The sequence below is a fragment of the Centroberyx affinis genome, unplaced genomic scaffold, assembly GCF_046629955.1.
Source record: "Centroberyx affinis isolate AG114_WGS23_722 - 3 ecotype Tasmania unplaced genomic scaffold, CSIRO-AGI_Caff_v1 ptg005877l_1, whole genome shotgun sequence".
Taxonomy (NCBI): domain Eukaryota; kingdom Metazoa; phylum Chordata; class Actinopteri; order Beryciformes; family Berycidae; genus Centroberyx; species Centroberyx affinis.
This window is the reverse complement of record NW_027282983.1, coordinates 36,332-56,490: the sequence shown is the minus strand read 5'-3', so window position 1 is coordinate 56,490 and position 20,159 is coordinate 36,332. Positions and strand designations below refer to the sequence as shown.

General features: G+C 41.1%; 1 protein-coding gene across 1 annotated transcript in view; it reads left to right on the top strand.

Annotated features, from left to right (window-relative positions):
* Positions 1–20,159, top strand: part of LOC139667904 (metabotropic glutamate receptor 7-like) — a gene marked incomplete at its 3' end in the record, with an annotated part of 112,846 nt that overhangs the window by 65,889 nt on the left and 26,798 nt on the right. The window contains exons 4-5 of the mRNA XM_071547391.1: positions 3,889–4,026; positions 15,830–16,030. Coding sequence (XP_071403492.1) covers positions 3,889–4,026; positions 15,830–16,030 — 339 coding nt within the window. The remainder of the gene's footprint in view (positions 1–3,888; positions 4,027–15,829; positions 16,031–20,159) is intronic.

Genomic DNA, 20,159 nt, shown 5'->3' with positions numbered 1-20,159 from the left:
ATGTTTTAACCCTTGGCAGTCCATGACAAAGAGTTTGGGCAGTATATAGTAGGGAGTGTTACAAAAGACAGGTGTGTGTGTGTGTGCGTGTGTGTGTGTGTGTGTGTGTGTCTAAAACACATAGTACCGCGTGGGGCTAAAACACATAGTACCGTGAGTACCAGGCGTTCCTGCATACTGACATGGACATGAGGACGTTCTGACACAGACATTGGGAAACATGAACAACCAAACAAGAGATGGGAAACTTAGCTGTGCATCACATTAATAAAACATCATTCTGCACTTTATGTTTATAAAAACAATAGTGGGCGTGATTGTTATTCTATTCGGAAGGCAATGCTACTGTCCTCAGGTCCTGAAGTTAGTCAGAGACTCAGAGATCTGACAATATAAGCTCCATAAAGTAGGCTAAGTCCCATCAGGGATTTATATATATTAAGATCAAACACTGCTTTCACCCTTGAGGTTACATACAGATGCAGCCATTGTTGAAACCCTACTTTTTCAACTGCAAGCGTCACATACTGTTGCACACTATTGCTCTGTTCTAAAGAGTACTAATAAGGAAATAGCTAATTTAGCTGTCTTTTCAGATGTCAGGAGATGCCAGGAATAACTTGGCCACCGGGTTTCAGTGTCAGGTTTTATGCTTAATTTAGTTGTACTTCTTAGCTCTGGAAAATAATAAGCTGTAGGTCCAGTTCTAATTAAGAATTGCTGGAGGATAGATGCATGATGGCAGGCTTCTACAATGGTGACCAATGTATGCTAATGTCAAATGAGGGAAAGCCAATGTTCCTCACTTCCCTAAAGTACGTCTAGTTAAATTTATCTCGACGGCAGAATGGATCAATATGAGAAATAACAGCAACAGCAGCTTTTGTCCTGTTCGGAGGCTTTATTCTTCCTCTCGAAAAAATCTTTGTTCCTTGAGTAGAGAACACCAGGACAGTTGTTCCTCTCCAGCCCTTCGAGACTGGGGTTTGAAATCAGGCCGTATGCACGTCAGTCAAAATATCTACAAAGGCAGACATCATGGATGCCCCACTTTTTACATGCTCCATGCTCAGAGGGAATATGCTGGGAAAATCCTGCAGTACACAGACAGATATACAGACAGATACTTTGTTTATCCAGGAGAGGAATTCAGTAGCTTGATTGATGAATGCAGTGTTGGTGGGCTTCCATAAGCGGTATTATTCTATGCAACACACTTAAGATACTGTGGGTGGTTTGATATGCAAAGCAAGGCGAGTGGGCTGTGAGAGTTGCCCTGTGTGAGACCTCATAAGACAAGATATCCACCCCTGGCTCGAGGAGGCCAACCTCCACCAGCTCTAGCACGCATCTTTCCTCCCACAGTCATTGTGTGAGAAAGGCTATGAGCCCGTCTTCGAGGCAGATCACATAGCTGAGTGAATTATGAATTAGATCTCTCACTGTAATGGAGTCTTTTCAAGTTTTATACGCTCCTTTTTTATTCTATTATTCTCCTGCTCTTTTATGTCTGACTTTAACCCACCACCACCCTTACAGACAGACACATACATTTTCCTCCACTCCCTCCCTCCTTTTTTCCCTCTGCTGAGTGGGGGCTCCATTCTGCGAAAACTTATAGAGGTCAAGATCCTAATTTTAGCCTGTCAGAAATTATTAAAATTTATGCGCCGGTGACATCATCACAGGGTGTCAAGGACATCTCAACAGTATTGGTGACAGAGATAGAAGGCACCAACTGCCTATCAATTTGAGGACAATACTTATAGGGAGAATACGAAGATGATTAAGTGCAGTTCTTAAGATAAAGGACTCTTCTCCTTATAACTCAATATCCTTCACTGGCTGTTGTGGGGAACTGAATGACAGAGTGGAGCAGACAAAGCTGTCAAAAAGATAAAAATGTGTTCTTACTCTATCGTTAATGCTTTTTTGAAGTATTATCCATTTCTCAGGCTAAAAAGCCCAGATAAGCATTGGGTTTTAAAATGTATATCATAGACTAGACGTTCTTACAGTGTTTTTTTTTGCCTGAGTGAGTATAAGAATTTTCCCTAGGACCCAGGGTTTTTACACTGTCCTATACCAATCCTGTCATATAGGTAGTCATTATATATGCTCATTTAGATGTATTTCCACATTTATGATACTCTATTTAAGTGCTAATTTTGATATTATTGTGCTTTTTGAAGTTCTTTTTTGTGTGTTTATCTATGTAGTTAATTATAATCTCTTGATTTTCTTATGTGACTTTAACCTACATACCACCTTCTACATTGCTAAGCCTATTCTAAGCTTGTGCATATTGTATGTTTGTAGCTATTTCTGTTGTTCCAGCGCTGTATCTATTTATTCCTTTCGAGTTTCCCTTTTCTTGCCAAGTGTTTTCTTCCTATACTCAAGGGTTTGCTGCCAGTCTTGGCATATATTTGCTCAATGATACACACGGCAACAGTTTAAGCAACTTTAATTGGCAATAGTGCCCAAGGAGTTGCCTCAACATCTTGTTGGCACAAGACATTTGAATACATTTTTGGCTCTGTGTTTTACCTGATTGCCTGTTGCTGGGAATGCTGCCCATCAACATTGCCACAAAAATGACCTGTTTCACCGCCCTTTACGAGTGTCGCTGTGCATTGCTTAATCTGATGCTGTTTCCCCTCTTGATTGTTTTATTCACATTTGATGCCAATATCGTTTTAATGGAAGCACTCTTTAAGAGGCAAACTACAGTTCTCACAGCACTTCTAACATATAAACTACAAGCAAATAGTAAACATGTTGTCCCCCACCAGTGATGTAGTTCCACCCTTGGGTCAGTCAGTGATTGCTGAGTGTACTTGAAATATGAGTGAAATTGTATAAGCATTTTCGTATGGGACAATGAAAGGACAGATTGACCACATATTTCTGTTGCCTACTCTCCTCAGAATTAGGCTTACAAGTCATATCTTGAAATGTAGTAACTGTGATTGTCCTGTTTTTACTCAATACAGTACAAAATATAAGAACTACAATATGCAATAAATACAATCCGTACATTACACAATGTACAATACAATTTATTATACAATATACAATATAACATACAACACCAGGCGTGTGAGTGTTATAAATATAATATAAATGCTAAATGGTAAGTGATATATGGTACTGCACAGTAGGTAAGTGGTAATATGATATAAGTAGTCAACACTGAGGCACAGTGGTAGTGCAGTGATGATGCAATAACAGTACAACAGTCCAACAACTGGACAATAACTACAGTGTCTTGTGGTTAGAGGTTTGCCCAAAAAATCTCCATTGACTCTCACTTCACATCAACCCAGTCTGATGTCTCTAAGTGTGTAGCGTGTGTAGACTATTATGTTACCTATGATAACTTTAACTGTATTGCTTTACCACTGAGTCCCCATTCATTGTCCCCCACACTGTATGATAACTATAACTGTATGACCTGCTTTACCACTGAGTCCCCATTCATCGTCCCCCACATTGTATGATAACTTTAACTGTATGACCTGCTTTACCACTGAGTCCCCATTCATTGTCAATGCCGCCCCTAGCGGCACAAAGTCAACGTTACAGTGTGACTAACGAACTAACTAACTAACTAACTAACTAATGGACAGAGACCGATCCATAGTCCCCCCTTTGGTGGGGGACAACAATGCATAAAACCTGTGATTTAAGAGGCAAACATCTCTCAGATCAGCGGGTCTGACGTACAGTAGGAAAATGCACCCTGTTTCTTATTGCTGTTCAAGCTTCAGTGCTTCTATCACATTCTGTGCAGGGTCTGATGCCTGTGTGATTGTCTGTGTGATTGTTAAAGGCTAATGAATAAGCTTCCCTTATTTTGTTGACCTGTTATTCATTGTCTTTCAGGGTTCGACGCGTACTTCACGTCACGGACTCTGGAGAACAACAGGCGGAACGTGTGGTTTGCCGAGTACTGGGAGGAGAACTTCAACTGCAAACTGATGAGCTCCTCCAAGAAAGACGAGAGCAGTAGAAAGTGCACAGGTAAGTGTGTGTGTGTGTGTGTGTGTGTGTGTGTGTGTGTGTTTGTGTGTAATCCGTGAGTGTAGGATGTGAGTGTGTTTAAGAGCATTTGTGTGCCTATGAGGTTTGTGTATATGAAAAAGGATGGAGAGAGGGATTCTTCCAGACACACTTCAGGCAAAGACAGTGCTAATATCACACTTCTAATAAACACTATCATTGCATATTGACTTTTTGCATACGCTTGTTCGTCCCCTTGTAGACTTAGTTGGTAAAGTATCGCCACATTTGCAATTGTAAACAGAAACACATAAGTCTCTCCTGGCTACAATCGATAATGCACAGCAATTAGTGGTCCAATATGATGGTCTGAACAGACCTTGAACACTAATGAACCAGGTCTATTGAGAGTATTGATTGAAGCCACAAAAGAACATATTGTCTTGTCTTCCTTATTTTTCTTTCCTTTTGTTTTCTTTTGTTTCCTTGCTGTTCCTATTACGTTCCACCCTGTCCTCCTTTAGTCTCTTGTCTTATTTCCAGATTTCTCTCTGATTAATACGATCCTTAAACGTTATCTAAATGATATTTAAATGTATTTAAATTTTACAAACATTTACATAATATCCCAAATTAATTTGCAATGCATAATTTATTGTCACATTTTCCATTTCCCTGTAACTCTTTTTTTTCCTGCTCTCTTCACCATGGCTTCCCTCACTTCGCACATTATAATTCTTCACCACAGAGACGTCTGGGCTCATCTGCCCCCTAGAACTAAGCCTTCAATTACATAATGAACACGCCTTCTGTGCCATTTCAGGATGATTGACTCCCTCTGTACCCTCGATGCAGCAGGCGTGGGGACAAGACATACCAGCAGGCTGGCAACTTAGAGACTTGAAACTAACCTAATGACCCGAACGAAGGGAAATCCATCCGAACTGTCTATCCTGTAACTTTTGCAGGAGTATCGAAGATACTGTGTGGAGATCAAGTTGTCTTAGTCAAAGGAACAAAAAGAATAAACCTAATTTGTTCTCAATTTGGACAGAAATCTGATAAGATAAGGATTTTATTCGTGACATAGTATATGCCATTTCCTGCTTCTCGTCAAAGCTTTTAACAGTAACATTAGTACATAAGCATGGGTGTTTTCTTAAGTATGGGTGCTTATTGAGCTGCACAGATCCACACTCTTACAGATTGGTCGGGTTAAGAAGTCTCCCAGATCTCGTGCCGCTGGGGTTTCAGTGTCTTGCTCAGGGGAACATGGCAGTACTGTACAGTGTAGATGATGAACTAGCTGCCATCTTAAAGGTGCATTAAATACGATTTTTACTGTCCCATAGCATAGCATTAATGACCATAATATATCTGCGGGGGTTTGATAGGGTTGTTGATCAATACCAATGACTCAACGATTACTTCGCCAGGTGCTGAGATTTCTGGCTTTGAGAAACTCTGGCTTTCTGGCCCGTACATGCTGTTTTGGACCGTAAGCTGTGCCAGAGACCTGTCAAAGTTATTGCAATTTCCACTGGTCGCTGATAGAGATCTACTAAGTCATAAACTACTTAATGCCCCTTTAAATTCAGTTTCATTTATATTCAGTTGCATGCTGCTGTCAGTAATAGGGATCAAAGCAGTGCTAGCTGGCATCTTTAGCCTCCAGGCCTAACTGTCAGAAATTGATTGGTTGCCAAGTCAACTAGTGGTAGCCAAGGATCTAGTTAACCATCTTTATAGCTTCCTTCCATCATTTTGTTTTTTTATGTATCCTGCCTTGAAAACTTCTTCCACAGTCTGCAGGCATTTACAAGCATTGCAGAAAATCCATGACTCCCTCAAGGATGCTATTTTCTGTGTCCTGGTGATGCCGACAGTCTCTGGCAAGCAACTTGTGCCTATCCAAATCACCGTCATGCCTATAATCTCAGTAAAGAACAGCCTATCAAGTATTATTGCTATAATCAAGCTGCCACATGCTACAGAAATAGGCCTAGGAAGCTGGCTTGTGGTTTGGTTAGAGCTGGTTTGCTCAATGGCTAATTTACATTGAACAATTAGTCACATTCAGTTGTTTTATTGCACTGGTGCAATTAATTTAGCAAAATGAAACAAATTATTCTGTGGTGTATCATTGTGTTCATATCAGAGTAGTAGATACAGTAGATTACTACGTCTGTACCTCAATATATCATTCTCAGATTAATTTTGATAGCATAGTATAATAGCTTCAAACAAATTAGACCATAGCAGTGAAAATTGGTATATTCTATGTGTTGCTCTCTATGTGTTTATTCTATGTGTCCCCGGGTCGGGTAGATTTGGCTTAAATGTGCAGGATTGACTTTGACGGCTTTGAATTATGGCACTGTTGCTGTAGTTGAAATTACTCCATTCCTGGAATAATCAAGATAACCACATCATTCACCGATGTATTGTCAAGAACTGATCCACTCTACTATACAGCTACACTCTGGTAGGTTAGCTCTATTTAAGTATAGTACCCTGCTAGCCAAAATGTTACATTAGCATTGTCCAGACTTAATAAATTCAACATTCTAGCGCTAAGGGACTCAATGGATCACCAAAGTCATCAAGTCTCAAATTCTACTGGTAATAGCCGCAGTGAGCCATGAATTTGTGATCCCAATAAGCCGGGATACAGTCAGGACTGCTTGTTTGAAGCAACTGTTACTCTTGCATGTGTAAGATATATGGTAATGCTGTGTGTGCTCGGTTATTACTACCATCTATAAAAAGGTGAAGATGATTACAGTGTGTATATCATTTCAGTATGTCTGGAAACCAATGATATACCTCTTAGGCTCTCTGTGTGTGATGAACGCATGTTATAAGCAGAGAGGGGATGGTGTGCAGCAGGGTGACGGCCCTGCTGGCACTGACATCTGGCAAGGCGCTACCCCAGGGTGGCCATGTTTTCACTGCTGCCCCAAAAAATTATTTCACTGCCACAGTTGGGGCAATTATTTGTGTTATTAACCCATTCAGCACCAGAAATAGCCGGGAGGATGATGGGGAGCTGAAGTTAATGTGAAATGTGGTAAAATTATCTTTCCATGTCGTTTTGCAGCCAAGGACTCCCACTCTGAAGTAGGATGCAACTATGGGGATTTGTGCTTTCGTGGCAAATGGTTTAAAACCAGCTGGAAGCAATATTACCTGTCCGTCGCTTAAGTACATTTTCTACTTTGTTAGATTTGTTCACTGTATAGTTATTATCTGACACCTCAACAAAGACACTCTAAAACAGCTGTATTCAACTTTGCTGATAATACAAAGTATTTTCCCCAATGCTAATCTGTCTGAAATTAGCTGCAAACCAGTAAGAAGCGGGTCAGTGAAAACACAGCCTGCATCTAGATATGGAGCCCCCTTGGCACCGAGGTGCTGGTGCCATCGCCTGCAGTCAGAAGCTGAGGACAATTTATACACTTCAGTGGCTGGGGGCGGTGACAGGCAGCAGCTCTGCTGTTAGGATAACATTATGCTTACGGTGCCTTTGAAGGCGCTGGAGTTCGGATAACATTATGCCGATGGGGTCCAATGGGGGTCCTGTTTTGTGTGTGTGAGTCGGTATGTGTGTGTGTGTGTTAAAAAGAGAGAGCCAGAGAGGGGAAGAGGGAGACAGCGAGATATGAGGGGGTCATGGAGAGGAGAGACACAGAGGGGTTCCTGTTTTTGAGATAACATTCAGCTTTGGGTCCCATCGCCACTGGCAAGGAAATAGAGAGGGGCTGGAGACTGCAGTCAGGATCTCTTGGGGGACCCTAAAAAGAGATAGGAAGTCTTGGATCAACGTCTGCTTAAAGGTGCAGCCGCATGGCAGATACCCAGGGTAATAATTGGTGCTGACAATGGAGGGAGTGCAGGGAGCCAGTTGATAGCTGAGCAGAGAACAGTGTGCTTTCCTCACAGTTTAACTAAACCAGCATCTAACAATGTCAAGGCACAAAGCAGCCACAGGTCAGGAAAAGTAATTTTTTTAGGCAGATGGCATGGCTGTTATTACTACTAAGTGCTGAGAGCAGAGGGAGCCAGTTGTTAACTGGGTAGAGAACATCTGCTTCCTATTCTTGTGTTAAAGCAGATTTTGTTTCCGAGTCTGACAATTGTAGAAGTCAAGGTTATTATTTCTTCTTCTTGTGATAGTTTCCCTTTATTACATTTGTTCCTTCCTGTGGCCTATCAGTATGCAATACGAGAATCTTTTATCATAGTGGTAAGAATGTTTCCACCGTACTTCAGGAAGATAGCAGTAATAGAATAGCATTGAGGAGAAACAGGATAATATTCAATTTACTTCTCTGCACCAAGGCTGGAAAGTCGTCTTTAGCGTCACATCTGGCACAGAAACAATGAATGGAGATCATTCAATGCAAGTAATAGAGATTATTATAGAACATTTGCCTGCACTGATATGAATTCATGGTTTCCCATATGGAAACCCAAATCACTACCAATCAAGGCGAAGGCTAACATTCCACTTGCCACCCCGGCCCCAAGGGAGCCATCTGTGCCCTTCTACTTTAAGCACTGCAAAAAAATGTCCATCTTAACAAGTCATTTAATATCCAGTCTTACAATATTATTTGTCGTAAAACAAGTGGAAAAATCTGCATTTCTGCCAATCATTGCAAATGGTAATTTCCTCGTCCCCCAGGGAGATACAAGACACGGCTGTATTGCACGCCTCTGCTACATCTGGATGCCGTTCTTTAGAACTAGTCCATACCAGTAGTTTAATTGAGGGTATGCATGGGTATATAGGCTACCCACCTCTTTTCCACGTTAAGTATACCCACCTAACATCCTAATTAACATTTACTTGCATTGGGTGGTTGAGTAACAGTTCACTCACCTGTTAGTTGGAAAGTAGACAAAGGTTGGGGCAGGTTAGAATGAGTAATACATAAATAAATATGGTAAAACATGACCCAAAACAAAACATGAAATACAGCTCAGTAATATTCAGCACTGGAATGAGTGCTTGACGGTTTTAGGTCCCTGTTGGAGCTGTGATTTGTAGTGCTAACAGACTCCTGATGTCGTGCTATTAGTTGCTTGGCTAGCTCGCCTGCTCCTCTTCCTATAATGAGATTATTTGGGAGCAGTATTGATAGCATGTCTCCTTCTGTGTTTCACTCATCCTCAGCCAAATTGCCTCTTCCGTTTTATTTCCTCTCCTTATTTATTTATGAGACTGTGCACCAAAGACAAATAAAGAAAACAGCAAACCCAGTACAGTGATTCAACGCTGCATTTTTATTCTTCACTTTTGTTTGTTGCTCATCCTGTACACCTCCTGAGGCCATTTTCATTCAACCTGTTTGATGGAGGGTAAAACGTTTGAGTGAAGTTGAATTGAATTTAAACACAGGTTGTTTCTCAGCCACAACAACCATTCCAGCCTTCTTTGACCATTCCACCCTCCTTCAATATTTATCATTTTTGAGTGCACAACACACTATCACAACAGTGATATTTTCTTATTCACCGAAAAAATAAATAAAAATACAAGTCTCAACTTGGTTTCAGGTTGATGTTTTTTTTTATTTTATTCTTTCACATTTCTTCTTTCCACTATTCTGTGTCTTCTGCCTTTTGGCGGCTGAAAAAGAGAACGCAAATTTACAAATAGATATCTTTGTTGTGGAGCAGGGGCGCTCTAGTACAGGGCTTTTACAGTGTTGGTGTATTTAATGTAGTTAGGAGGTTGTGTACAGGAATAATTCTCATGAACCATCTAGATACAGTGCAGCCTTATATGTTGGATGTAAAGACCATGCTGACACCACTTCATTCCCACCATGCATATGAAGTATTGTTTATTCTTGTGTAGGAGGGAATTTACACACATGCATAGATAGGCATACGTCCACACACACACACACACACACACACACACCTACAGGTTTGTGCAAATGCATAGACATACACATATAGACACAAGCATGCACACACACACACACACATACACAGCACAAGTCACTTCTGCTCTGTATTCACACTGTATTTGACCTCATTTCATTTCTATCAATCTTCGCACGCCTATCTAGACATTGTGCTTCCATGCATATCTCTTTTGCCCAGGCATGCAGATCCCACACTTTCACACAACGCTCCCATCAGTACATACATTAACCAGGGTATGTGCTATGTGATGCTATGTCCTCATTTGTTTATTTTTGTAAGATAATTTTTAAGACATGTATGCTTTATTTCATAGTGAACAGTAGAGGGTGACTGGAAAGATGAGTGGGAGGAGATGGCATGCGATGCAAGTCAAGAGCCTGACTTGAAATTGTGATGTTCAATTACACGGTATGCACCTTATGCAGTATGCAGTATGCACCTGCTGAGATACCAAGGAGCCCCATATGGACAATTCTGTTGATACATGATGAAGCAGAACATCTCTCTCAACAAGATATAGTAAAGCACACAGGTCGTAAGGTTCAGTTTAGCCTGTTTTTTCACTGCTCCTGCTGCTTTTAGTGCCACACCTGAACACACCGCACAATTTACTGCTGCACCCACCCGCACCCACAAGCGTTTGTACCATGCGGTGCCTTTGAAGGCACATGTAGGGCCTCACTAATACTTTTCTGCTACTGGTTCGGTCGTTTTTTTTTAGACACCAAAGTTTGCCGGCTGGTTGGTGTTTGAAAAATATGCATCATGATCACGCTTTCAAACATGCCCACCGCTGCCCACCTGCAGCTTAGGGGGAAAAAAAGCCTGCACCACCAAGATCTGTTGCGGGATTCGTGGGACCCGTTCAGTTACTGGTCGACTAAATGTTACAATGAGCAAGACACATGATCTAAGCCACTTTAAACGTGGTATGATAATTGGTGCCAGGTGCCTTGGATCCAGATTTCCGTGCACTGCAGCATCTAGAGTGATGATATAGCGTATGCTCCATCCTGCACAAACTTCTAATGACTCCGGGCCTTAGTCAGCTGCAGTCCTGAGGGTAGAAACTTCTCAAAGAGCGTGTCAAGACTTGCTCAAGCTTACAGCTGGGCCACAAGTATGCAAATAACAGCTTAGTATATAACAGTAATGTGCAGAAGGAACACATCTCAGAACACACTGACTGATGAGCGGAAAGAAGAATGGTTTCTCTTGCAACATGCTGATGGCAGGGTGAGAATTTGGCTTAAACGTGAACTCATGCTGGATCCATCCTGCCTGTTGTCACCAGTATAGCCCGGTGGTGGTGCTGTAACAGTGTTTGGAGTAGATGGACCCTCAGTACCAACTGAACTGTTTAAACACCAGACCATATCTAAACGTTGCTGACCAGGTGCGTCCCCTCATGGCAACAGTGTACCCTTTTTTCAAATGGATGCTTGCAGGAGGATAACGCACCATGTCTGGAAGCATGGTTTGTCTCTAGATGGTTTCAGGAACTTGACAAATTTAGTTTACTCAACCCTACAGAGCACCTTTGGGAGGGGAGGAACAGATGTGATTGAATATACCACCAAAAAAACACACAGTACCGAGCCAGCATGGACTGAGATCCCCGCATAATTCCATCACCTTGTTGAATCCATGCCTCGAAGAATTCAGGTAGTAGTTCTGGTAGTAGCTAGGTGACCCTTATGAAGTGGATACTGAGTGTAAGCCTCACAATACATTTCTCTGTGTGTTTGTGAAAGAGAAAGTGTGTGTGTGTGTGTGTGTGTGGGAGAGAGAGAAAATGTTGAAGAGAAAGACAGGGGGGAGGGACAGAGAATAGAAAGAGAATGCATGAGAGAGAAGGGGAGAGAGAGAAAGAGGCAGAGGAAACGAGAGAGAGAAAGAGATGAGGAGATAGAGTAGAATGAAAGCAAATGAAAAATGGAGAGGAGAGACACACAAGAGAGTTAATGGGGTGAATCAAAGATCCCAATAGCCCCCTCTCTCTCTCTCTTGTTGTAAGATGAGTTTGTTTGAGGAGGTGGATAGGATCATAATGAACACATGTGTGTTTGGCTCGATGCTGCATGTTCTGTCCCTGTGTAATATGAACTACGGTTACTAATTAACTTTGAAAGGCCTGTTGGGTATTCAGAAGATCAAAAGGAAAGCTGGAGCGGGGAGACATTGCCATGGAGACATGGATGGGGTTTGTACATTCCTTGGCTGCGCACATGGCTGCATAGGTTTGTGTCAAAACAAAGTAGCGCTAAGCTCTATCCTCAGGCCCTCGCTTCAGCTCCTCCAAGTCATGAATTATTTCAAGGTCTGCTTTATTCTACTGTTTTTCCTGCACTTTACATTCTTTTCATATGGAATTATACATCATTATAACTTTAAGCTGGTGACCTTTGGTCCATTGTATGACTTACGCCGTCTTTACACAGCTGACCGGGTAAAAGTGTCAAAGCAGAGTGGAGGTAGAATTTATCCTGATCTATTTCCACAAGTTTCTTTATCCACCTTTTACCAGGTATGATCACCTTTACGCTGTGGGAGGGGGATCTGCAGGAACCGCTGTATCTCATGTAACAATAAACTTTATGTGGATGATTATTGTGTGATACTGTTTCCACTAGGCCACTTATACGTCCGGTAGATTCAAAATGTTTTTGTTTATATTTGTAGTTTTGCCGGCTTGAATTGACACAAAGTCTCCATTAAACTAGATTTGATTTTTTTCTCCCTCACCTCAGCTTCCACATGCACCTTACGCACAGGTGATGGAACGCTTGTTGTGGGGTGAAATGGTTACCTTGGTTACCATGGTGTTTGCTCCTGCTATTCTCCAGCTTTCATTTACACAGAACACATACCGATTCAGGAGGGTCAAGGAAAAAAAAAACAAAAAAAACAATAACCTGTGATTTACACCTTTTGAATGAAATTTTCTGAATTTGACTGATACAGCTTGGGAGATGTCTTGAGATGATTCTTCAACAAATACGCTATCCCAATAAAGATTTTTCAATGTCAAACAGGATGCTATGAAAAATCCTATGAGAAAGACAGTAACATTGTTTTTGTATCCCAATCGGCTAATTTCAACCCCAAACGTATAGGTTTATATGGCACAGACCAATCAGTGCTAAAGGTGGTCATAGTTTTGTACTGTATAATGTGTTGATTAAGCCATTGATGTGTTCATTAAGTAATTTCCTTTCAACATTTAACACTTAATTCTACTAAAATATTAAGACTTCAAAAATGTAGTAACTTTGGTTATTTTAAACAGTGACATTTTTTTCACTGGTGTCTCATCTTTCTGTAACTTCAAAAGCCATCATTCATGTGTAATGTATAGCCTAGGCAACACCTAGCTGGAGTTAACCTTACTGCCAAAGGACCATAGTTATTGATGAAGGCATTTCAAAACGAGTGAGGATGTTAATGTGAAGCATAAAAACATAGCTCACATCAGCATTGTTTCTGAATCCACTCTGTCTGCTTTGTGAACCATGCTTTTGACCTTCAGTATAATTCTCTGAGAGTAGCCAGTATGACACAAAGAGAGAGAGAGAGAGAGAGAGAGCGAGATAGAGAGAGAGAGAGAGAGAGAGAGAGAGAGAGAGAGGCAGCCAAGGTAAGGGAGATAATATTGCTGTTAAACTGTCCGGATAAACCTGATGGTAATACTTCTGGCACCATCTATTAAATGACAAACTAAAATAAATTTAAACAGTGTAACCTTTTACAGAACTCATGAAAATCCGCATAAATGATGCCAAAATGTAATAAATTAATCTTTGAAGTAGAGTCTAAAGCACAGGGAGCCCATAGAAAAACTGTTGGCCACTTTTAAAGACATGTGAATTATCAAAGTCTTTGTAGTCGTTTTTTTTTTAAGAACCCACTCTGCTCTGCATTTTATGAAAGTTGGGCCCCACAGCTGTCGGCATTTAAACTGCTTAAGTTATTTTGCATTTTGCTGCATAATGCTTCCGCTGGCCCCATGCAACACCATAAGAACAAGTCTAACTAACTCTCCATCATGCTGATATTTGCTACAATCTACCCCACTAAGCCGGGTATTTATTCATCTATCCCTTTCATTGTCATCACAGCTTTTTAGACATCTGAATCATCACAGCATATCATTATAGTCCTGTTTTATTATTATTTGAACTCAACCACCTTGACTTGCATTGTAATTCTGTACAACTTCTCAAGGTTCAGAGACACAGGGGTTTAGATGAGGTGGGTTAACAACTGGAGATAATGTGTCTATTAAAATGCCTAGATAAGACTCGCCATAACATCTCTGCTCTGTTCCATCATGCTACTACTAGCAGGACCGCACAAATGGGATTACAATTTAATATCATAATGTTGCAGGATGTTGTCACAACTGTATTAGTATTGGAATAATATTGTGTGACAGCAGGGATGAACGCACACAGGAAAAGGGTTGACAGGGAGAGTTCAACCAGAGCGGCCTTCATTGATTTTCTGATACACAATCCAGTTTTATGGGTTTTTGAAGTTCAGTGCAGATAGTAGTATTAGAGAAGTCCAGTATTTTGTGCCAATATTCAATATCTTGAAATGGTTCTATTTCATGCCAAAAAATGTGTTTTTCCACTGTTTCCCTACAGAATCCTATCCTTGTAAACACCAGCATTTAGACCACGGGACACTAAAACTCTCCATGGAAACCATGGAATGTTGAAATTATTTCAGGGTTTCAGGGTTTAAGGCAATGGCAGGGAAACTGGAACAGATTACTGCCTTTAAACGACAAATTAATTCACAAAAAAACATTACTGAACATTTAAATGAATAAATAATGTGCAAAGAAAATAAAATTTAATTGCCGCTTTTCGAGACTGGTTTTATGTTGCTGTGTTTAGGGAGGAACCTGCATTGAGCCGATATTGGCCTTTTGTTAAATACCAGATATCGGTCATGTGGTCCATCACCGATATCTGGTATTTAACAAAAGGCCAATATCGGCTCGATATATCAGCAAACTGATTCAGTGGTCTGTATACTCGATACACTGTATACTGACCCTCCTTTGGGAATACATAACTTCAGACATTCTCGTCTTCTCTGCTGAGACGGGCTCCAGTCTTGTTCCACCAGGATTCAGTACCCACTGGGAGAACAGTGAACTCATATGAGGGAGTGGGAAATGGTGCCACTCGTTGTCTCATCAGGCTGCTCCTCACCTCTCTCCATGCTCAATTTCACACCTGCTTACCACATACTGTATGTTCAAAGTGGTGTGATGTTTCAGTTTCACTATAGAGTGCGAGGGTTACTGCTGAGAAATTGTGAAGCTCTCTGTACAGGTGTTATAGCTACTGGACATGTTGGACCATAAGACGCTAAGAAAGCCAATAGTCTTTGTGGCTCCTTTCAGCTGGGAGAACCGCAAATCACTGTCATTATTCTGAAGGCGGAAAGCAGGGCGGTGAAATATATTACGGTATTTAAGTGATCCTTTAAATTACAGTTCTGTCATTTTCATAATTACAATGACATTAATAAGTATCCAAATATTACATAGGGCCTATTATGGGATGAATTATGACAGAGACTACAAATGATCTAAGAAGGCGTGAGACTGGACTCTGGTTATTTGCAACAATTTGTTGAATCTCAAGGCTTTATTGTCACAAATGGGGAGTCTGGCTTGCTGCAAGGCACACCTCAAACCAATATGCATGACAAAGTACAGAAACATACAAAAAAAAAACAGACAGACAAAAAACAGACAAAATAAAAACGGTGGAAAAAGCAGTGGATTTGTAACCAAAACCAACATTTTAACCTGTAAATACTGAGTCAATCAGTCACCGACTTGTCCCTCTGCCTCCTTCAGGTCAGGAGCGTATTGGACTCGATTCCAAGTACGAGCAGGAGGGGAAGGTCCAGTTTGTGATCGATGCGGTGTACGCCATGGCCCACGCTCTCCACAACATGCAGAGAGACCTGTGTCCGGAGTATTCTGGGATCTGCCCCGACATGGACCTGGCTGGAGGGAAGAAACTCCTCAAGTACATCCGCAGCGTCAGCTTCAACGGTGAGTGGACTGATGGTGTTGTGTTTATGGAGGTGATAAAACATGCTGTCTGTGCACTGTGACATGTTATGTTATGTGACATGGGGCGGCTGTGGCTCAGGAGGTAGCGCGGATCGTCCACTAATCAGAAGGTCGGTGGTTCGATCCCCGGCTCCTCCAGTCCGCATGTCGAAGTGTCCTTGGGCAAATTACTGAACCCCAAATTGCTCTCGAAGTGTGTGTGAATGGGTGAATGTAGGCACGTGTTGTAGGGCGCTTTGGATAAAAGCGCTATATAAGTGCAGTCCATCCATCCATCCATTATGCTTTGCATTGTGCTCCAAGGTTGAGATACGTGGGTGAATTTCTGAGTAGGTTCACTAGGGATGAAATCTAAATCTTGTGGAAGAAAACTCAGGACAAGAGAGTGGCAGTTTGACAGGTTTATTCAATCTGCGCGTTGGAAGCCAAGGAACTCAAAATCTGGATGGTTACACAGAGTTGTATAGTGCTGAATATTCATGATTATGTTAATACAAATAGAATATAATAAAGTTATAAGGTCATATGAGCAAGACTGAACAACCAATGATAATTATAGTTCTAGCACTTTAAGGAGATGAGTAATAAGAGGTGACCACCTTCTTGTAGAAGGCAAGTTATTATAATGTCAAGGCCACTTGTGAAAAACACACAAGATGCTACTTTAGTGTAATCTTATAATTATGAAGCAGATTCAGTATTCCTGAGTTGTAGGCACTCCAGGTGTAAATATGGGTCGAATGTTACATATTAAGTGAGCATATAGGAATGCTGCTTAGTATAGGTACTTTTCCATTTCTTCCTCATCAATCTATAGCAATAAGGAACCAGAGCAGAACTTAAAAAACACTGCTAGCTGACAAAACTGGCTCATAATATTGCCTCTGGATAATGGTCTTAATGTTATGTATCTTTTACACTAATCTTGCCCTCCATCATGTCACATATGGAGCTGTCCTATATCAAAGCCTCGGTTCTCGCCTTGAGACCCAGGCTCTTTAAAGCAGACTAATCCTCTTGCCATGTGTGGACCCCACAGATCAAGGCTCATGATCTATTTTGGGATTTTTGGGTCCCAGCACAGAGTGAAGGAAGAACACTGCCATATATGGTTGTGTTTCTGTCTCTTTGGAGCACATACTGCTGCTTGCTGTTGCTGTTGTGTTATGATGCTGAGAATCGGTTTTAGTTTCAGAGGAATAGATTAAGCTACACTAGGCAAAGTTTTTATGCAAACTACACTGAATTATAACAGAACAGAGAACAGAGAAAAGCATCCCATCCCACCGTAATTGAGACCCCATAGATTCACTCTGTTTGCCTAAATAAAATTCTAGTGTTGGGCATGTATCTCCAACCACAGCAAGTGACAAATCGAAACATAACAGTGAAATACAAAACTGTCTCCTAAACAGCAGAGCGAGCTTGACTCACCAAAGTTAGATCTTTTCTTCTCTCGTCCCTTTGGTATCTTTTGGTAACACGACCACAGACTGACCACCTTACTGTCCTGTGTGCAGTTTACTGATGTCACGTTAAATGATTTCTGGGTATTGAAGTTCAAATTTATCAAATAGTTACCTCTCATTGCCATTTGGAGCCACCTACATGCAAAGCTGCTTTGTGCAGCTTTATTACATTTCATATTTGAATGGAACTCTTGAATGGAAATACTGACAAAAAAAAAATAATTCTGGGATTTCTGGCTCTTCATGGACTTTTACTAATTTAAATCGCTCAAGGTGCTGTGTGATGCAATACACTGGACTTAAATGTATACTGTATGATGTAATGTACTGCAAAATACATGTCCGTGTTACAGCTGTGATGGCAACTTGACTCAAAAATCACCATCCAGTCTTTTAAAAAACTAAAAATGTGTCTAGAAACCACTCAATAATGTTATGGTTGTTCACACTAGAAAGGACAGTAGATTATCTTCTGTGTGAGTATTTTTAGTCCACACCATAAGAACTGTGCCTGCCAGCGCAATAGATGACAACACTACTCATTAAGCCATTTCAGTCTTGTGTTGGGCAAAGGACAGTATATCTGCTAGAGCTCAAACAGCTCCTGTGATTTTTCTAGATATGCTGGCTAAATCCGGCGTCGGAGCGGCTGTGAAACTCCATTAGGCCAACATGCAACATCTCAGCCGACATCGCCATGTGTACCAGTGTTTTGACTACACAGCTTGTTTCACAGTGTTATTACAGTGAAGGGGGATGAGGCTGCAGGGGATGTTTACTCTGTAGTTAACAGAGGATGTATTTGACAAATTGACAGACAACAAGGCTTTGCCTCTGTTGGTGGTTGTTCATGCAGTAAACGGGCGGTTGTGTGAGCCGTGATAACGCCTTTCAGAATGTCACACCTTTTTTTTACACGGGGCACCTTATTTACATGGCAGACAGGTGACGACGTAGATATCACCCAGTCTTTTAAGGGAAAAAGGGAAAGGGAAAGGTTGATGGATGCCTCTCACATGAGACGGAGCAAACCTAGTGTTTACTGGCATCACGGAATATACTGCCCAGTTCACCATGAGGAACTTGAGCTGAAAAGAATAAAATTGAAAACAGAAATTGAAGAATTTACATTTCTGAGGAAGTGCCTTAGTGTACAGGTATTGTAACAGGTGGGGTGATGGATGGTCTCCGTCTCGGTCTCCATGGTTACGTTGCCAGGTGGTGAGATTTATGGCTTTCAAAACTCACTTTCCGGACTGTACTCTCTGTTTTGGAACAAAACCTCTGCGAGGACTTTCATTTCCTCCCGCCACCTATTTGCATTTTCAACCGCTGAAAGGACGGTTCTGCGACCGAGCCAAAAAAGCAAATGGCAAAGCAGAATTTTTTTCCATATTTTGCATCCTGATATATTACTTCTTCACGTTTCTGTTGTATCTCTGCTCTAATTAGCTTGCTTACTCGTCTCTATTGTGAAAATGCGACTTTATTGTTTATGTGTCAATCACAGGGGAGGGGGACAGGAGGGGTGGGGGTTGTGGGGGGTGTACTTGAGACCTGTCTGTTGTTGTTGCAGTTCCTAACTGGTCGCTGATAGAAGTCAATAAAGGTCATAGATTGCTTGATGTCTTTTAATTGACTGGTCGCATCTCCCCAAGGAAAGTTTGAATGGGTGTCCAGGTGCGCAGGGTTCCGGGTAAACCTTCCTGTCCTTTTCTGTGCCTTAACATCATGAACAAATTCAGACATGAATATGTATGCCAAGAATTTATGAGAGTGAGTCCATTTGCGATGCACTCTCAGGATCTGTGGATAGTGGACTGTTGAGTAGCAGGATTCGAATGATGTCAAGGTGTAACATGTCATGTTACACCTTGACAGGCTGTTGGTAGGCAGACATGCCACACCTGCTGCACCATGTGAGAGAGACAGTGCAGGGGTGTTATCTCATAGATGACTTGAGCATAAAACATGACATTTGTTGAACATTAACCATAACTATTAACTGCTTTTGTAAAGATTACATTTTTCCATTTTCCTAATGAGCTATTATCAATATTACCTATGCTATTCATAATATACTTTGCATATTTTATAGTTTTAATGCATGAAGCAAAACCTCGGAAATCTGCCCCCCTAGAGAGATTATTTTATCAAGTAATTAGCAAACTAATTTAAAATGAAAGTGGCAGTTAAACTGCTCACTCACTTATTTTGCAGTCTTATTAATTACAAATAAAAAAGATCTGCCTGCAGCATTTCAGCACTCCTAATAGAACGTTACCTCTGCATGTTGTATGCAAAAAAAAACACTCATGAATTCAAAGATAAGTTTGTATTATTCATGATACATAATGGAAATGTTTTTATTCATGTCAGTGATTATGTTTCAACTGTGACAACACAAAGTTATGTTTTACTCACAATGAAACAAGCATTCACTTGACTGACCAGGTGAATCCAGGTGAAGGCTGTGATCCCTTATTGATTTTATCTTTTAAACCCATTTCCATCATGATGGAATTAAAGGGGAGAAAGAAAGAAAGATTTAGGTTAATTAAGACATGGATTATCCAAAAGGGGGGTGCAACTCAATATTAGGAATTTGCTTCTGGATGCATCCTGTAATGAACTTCATT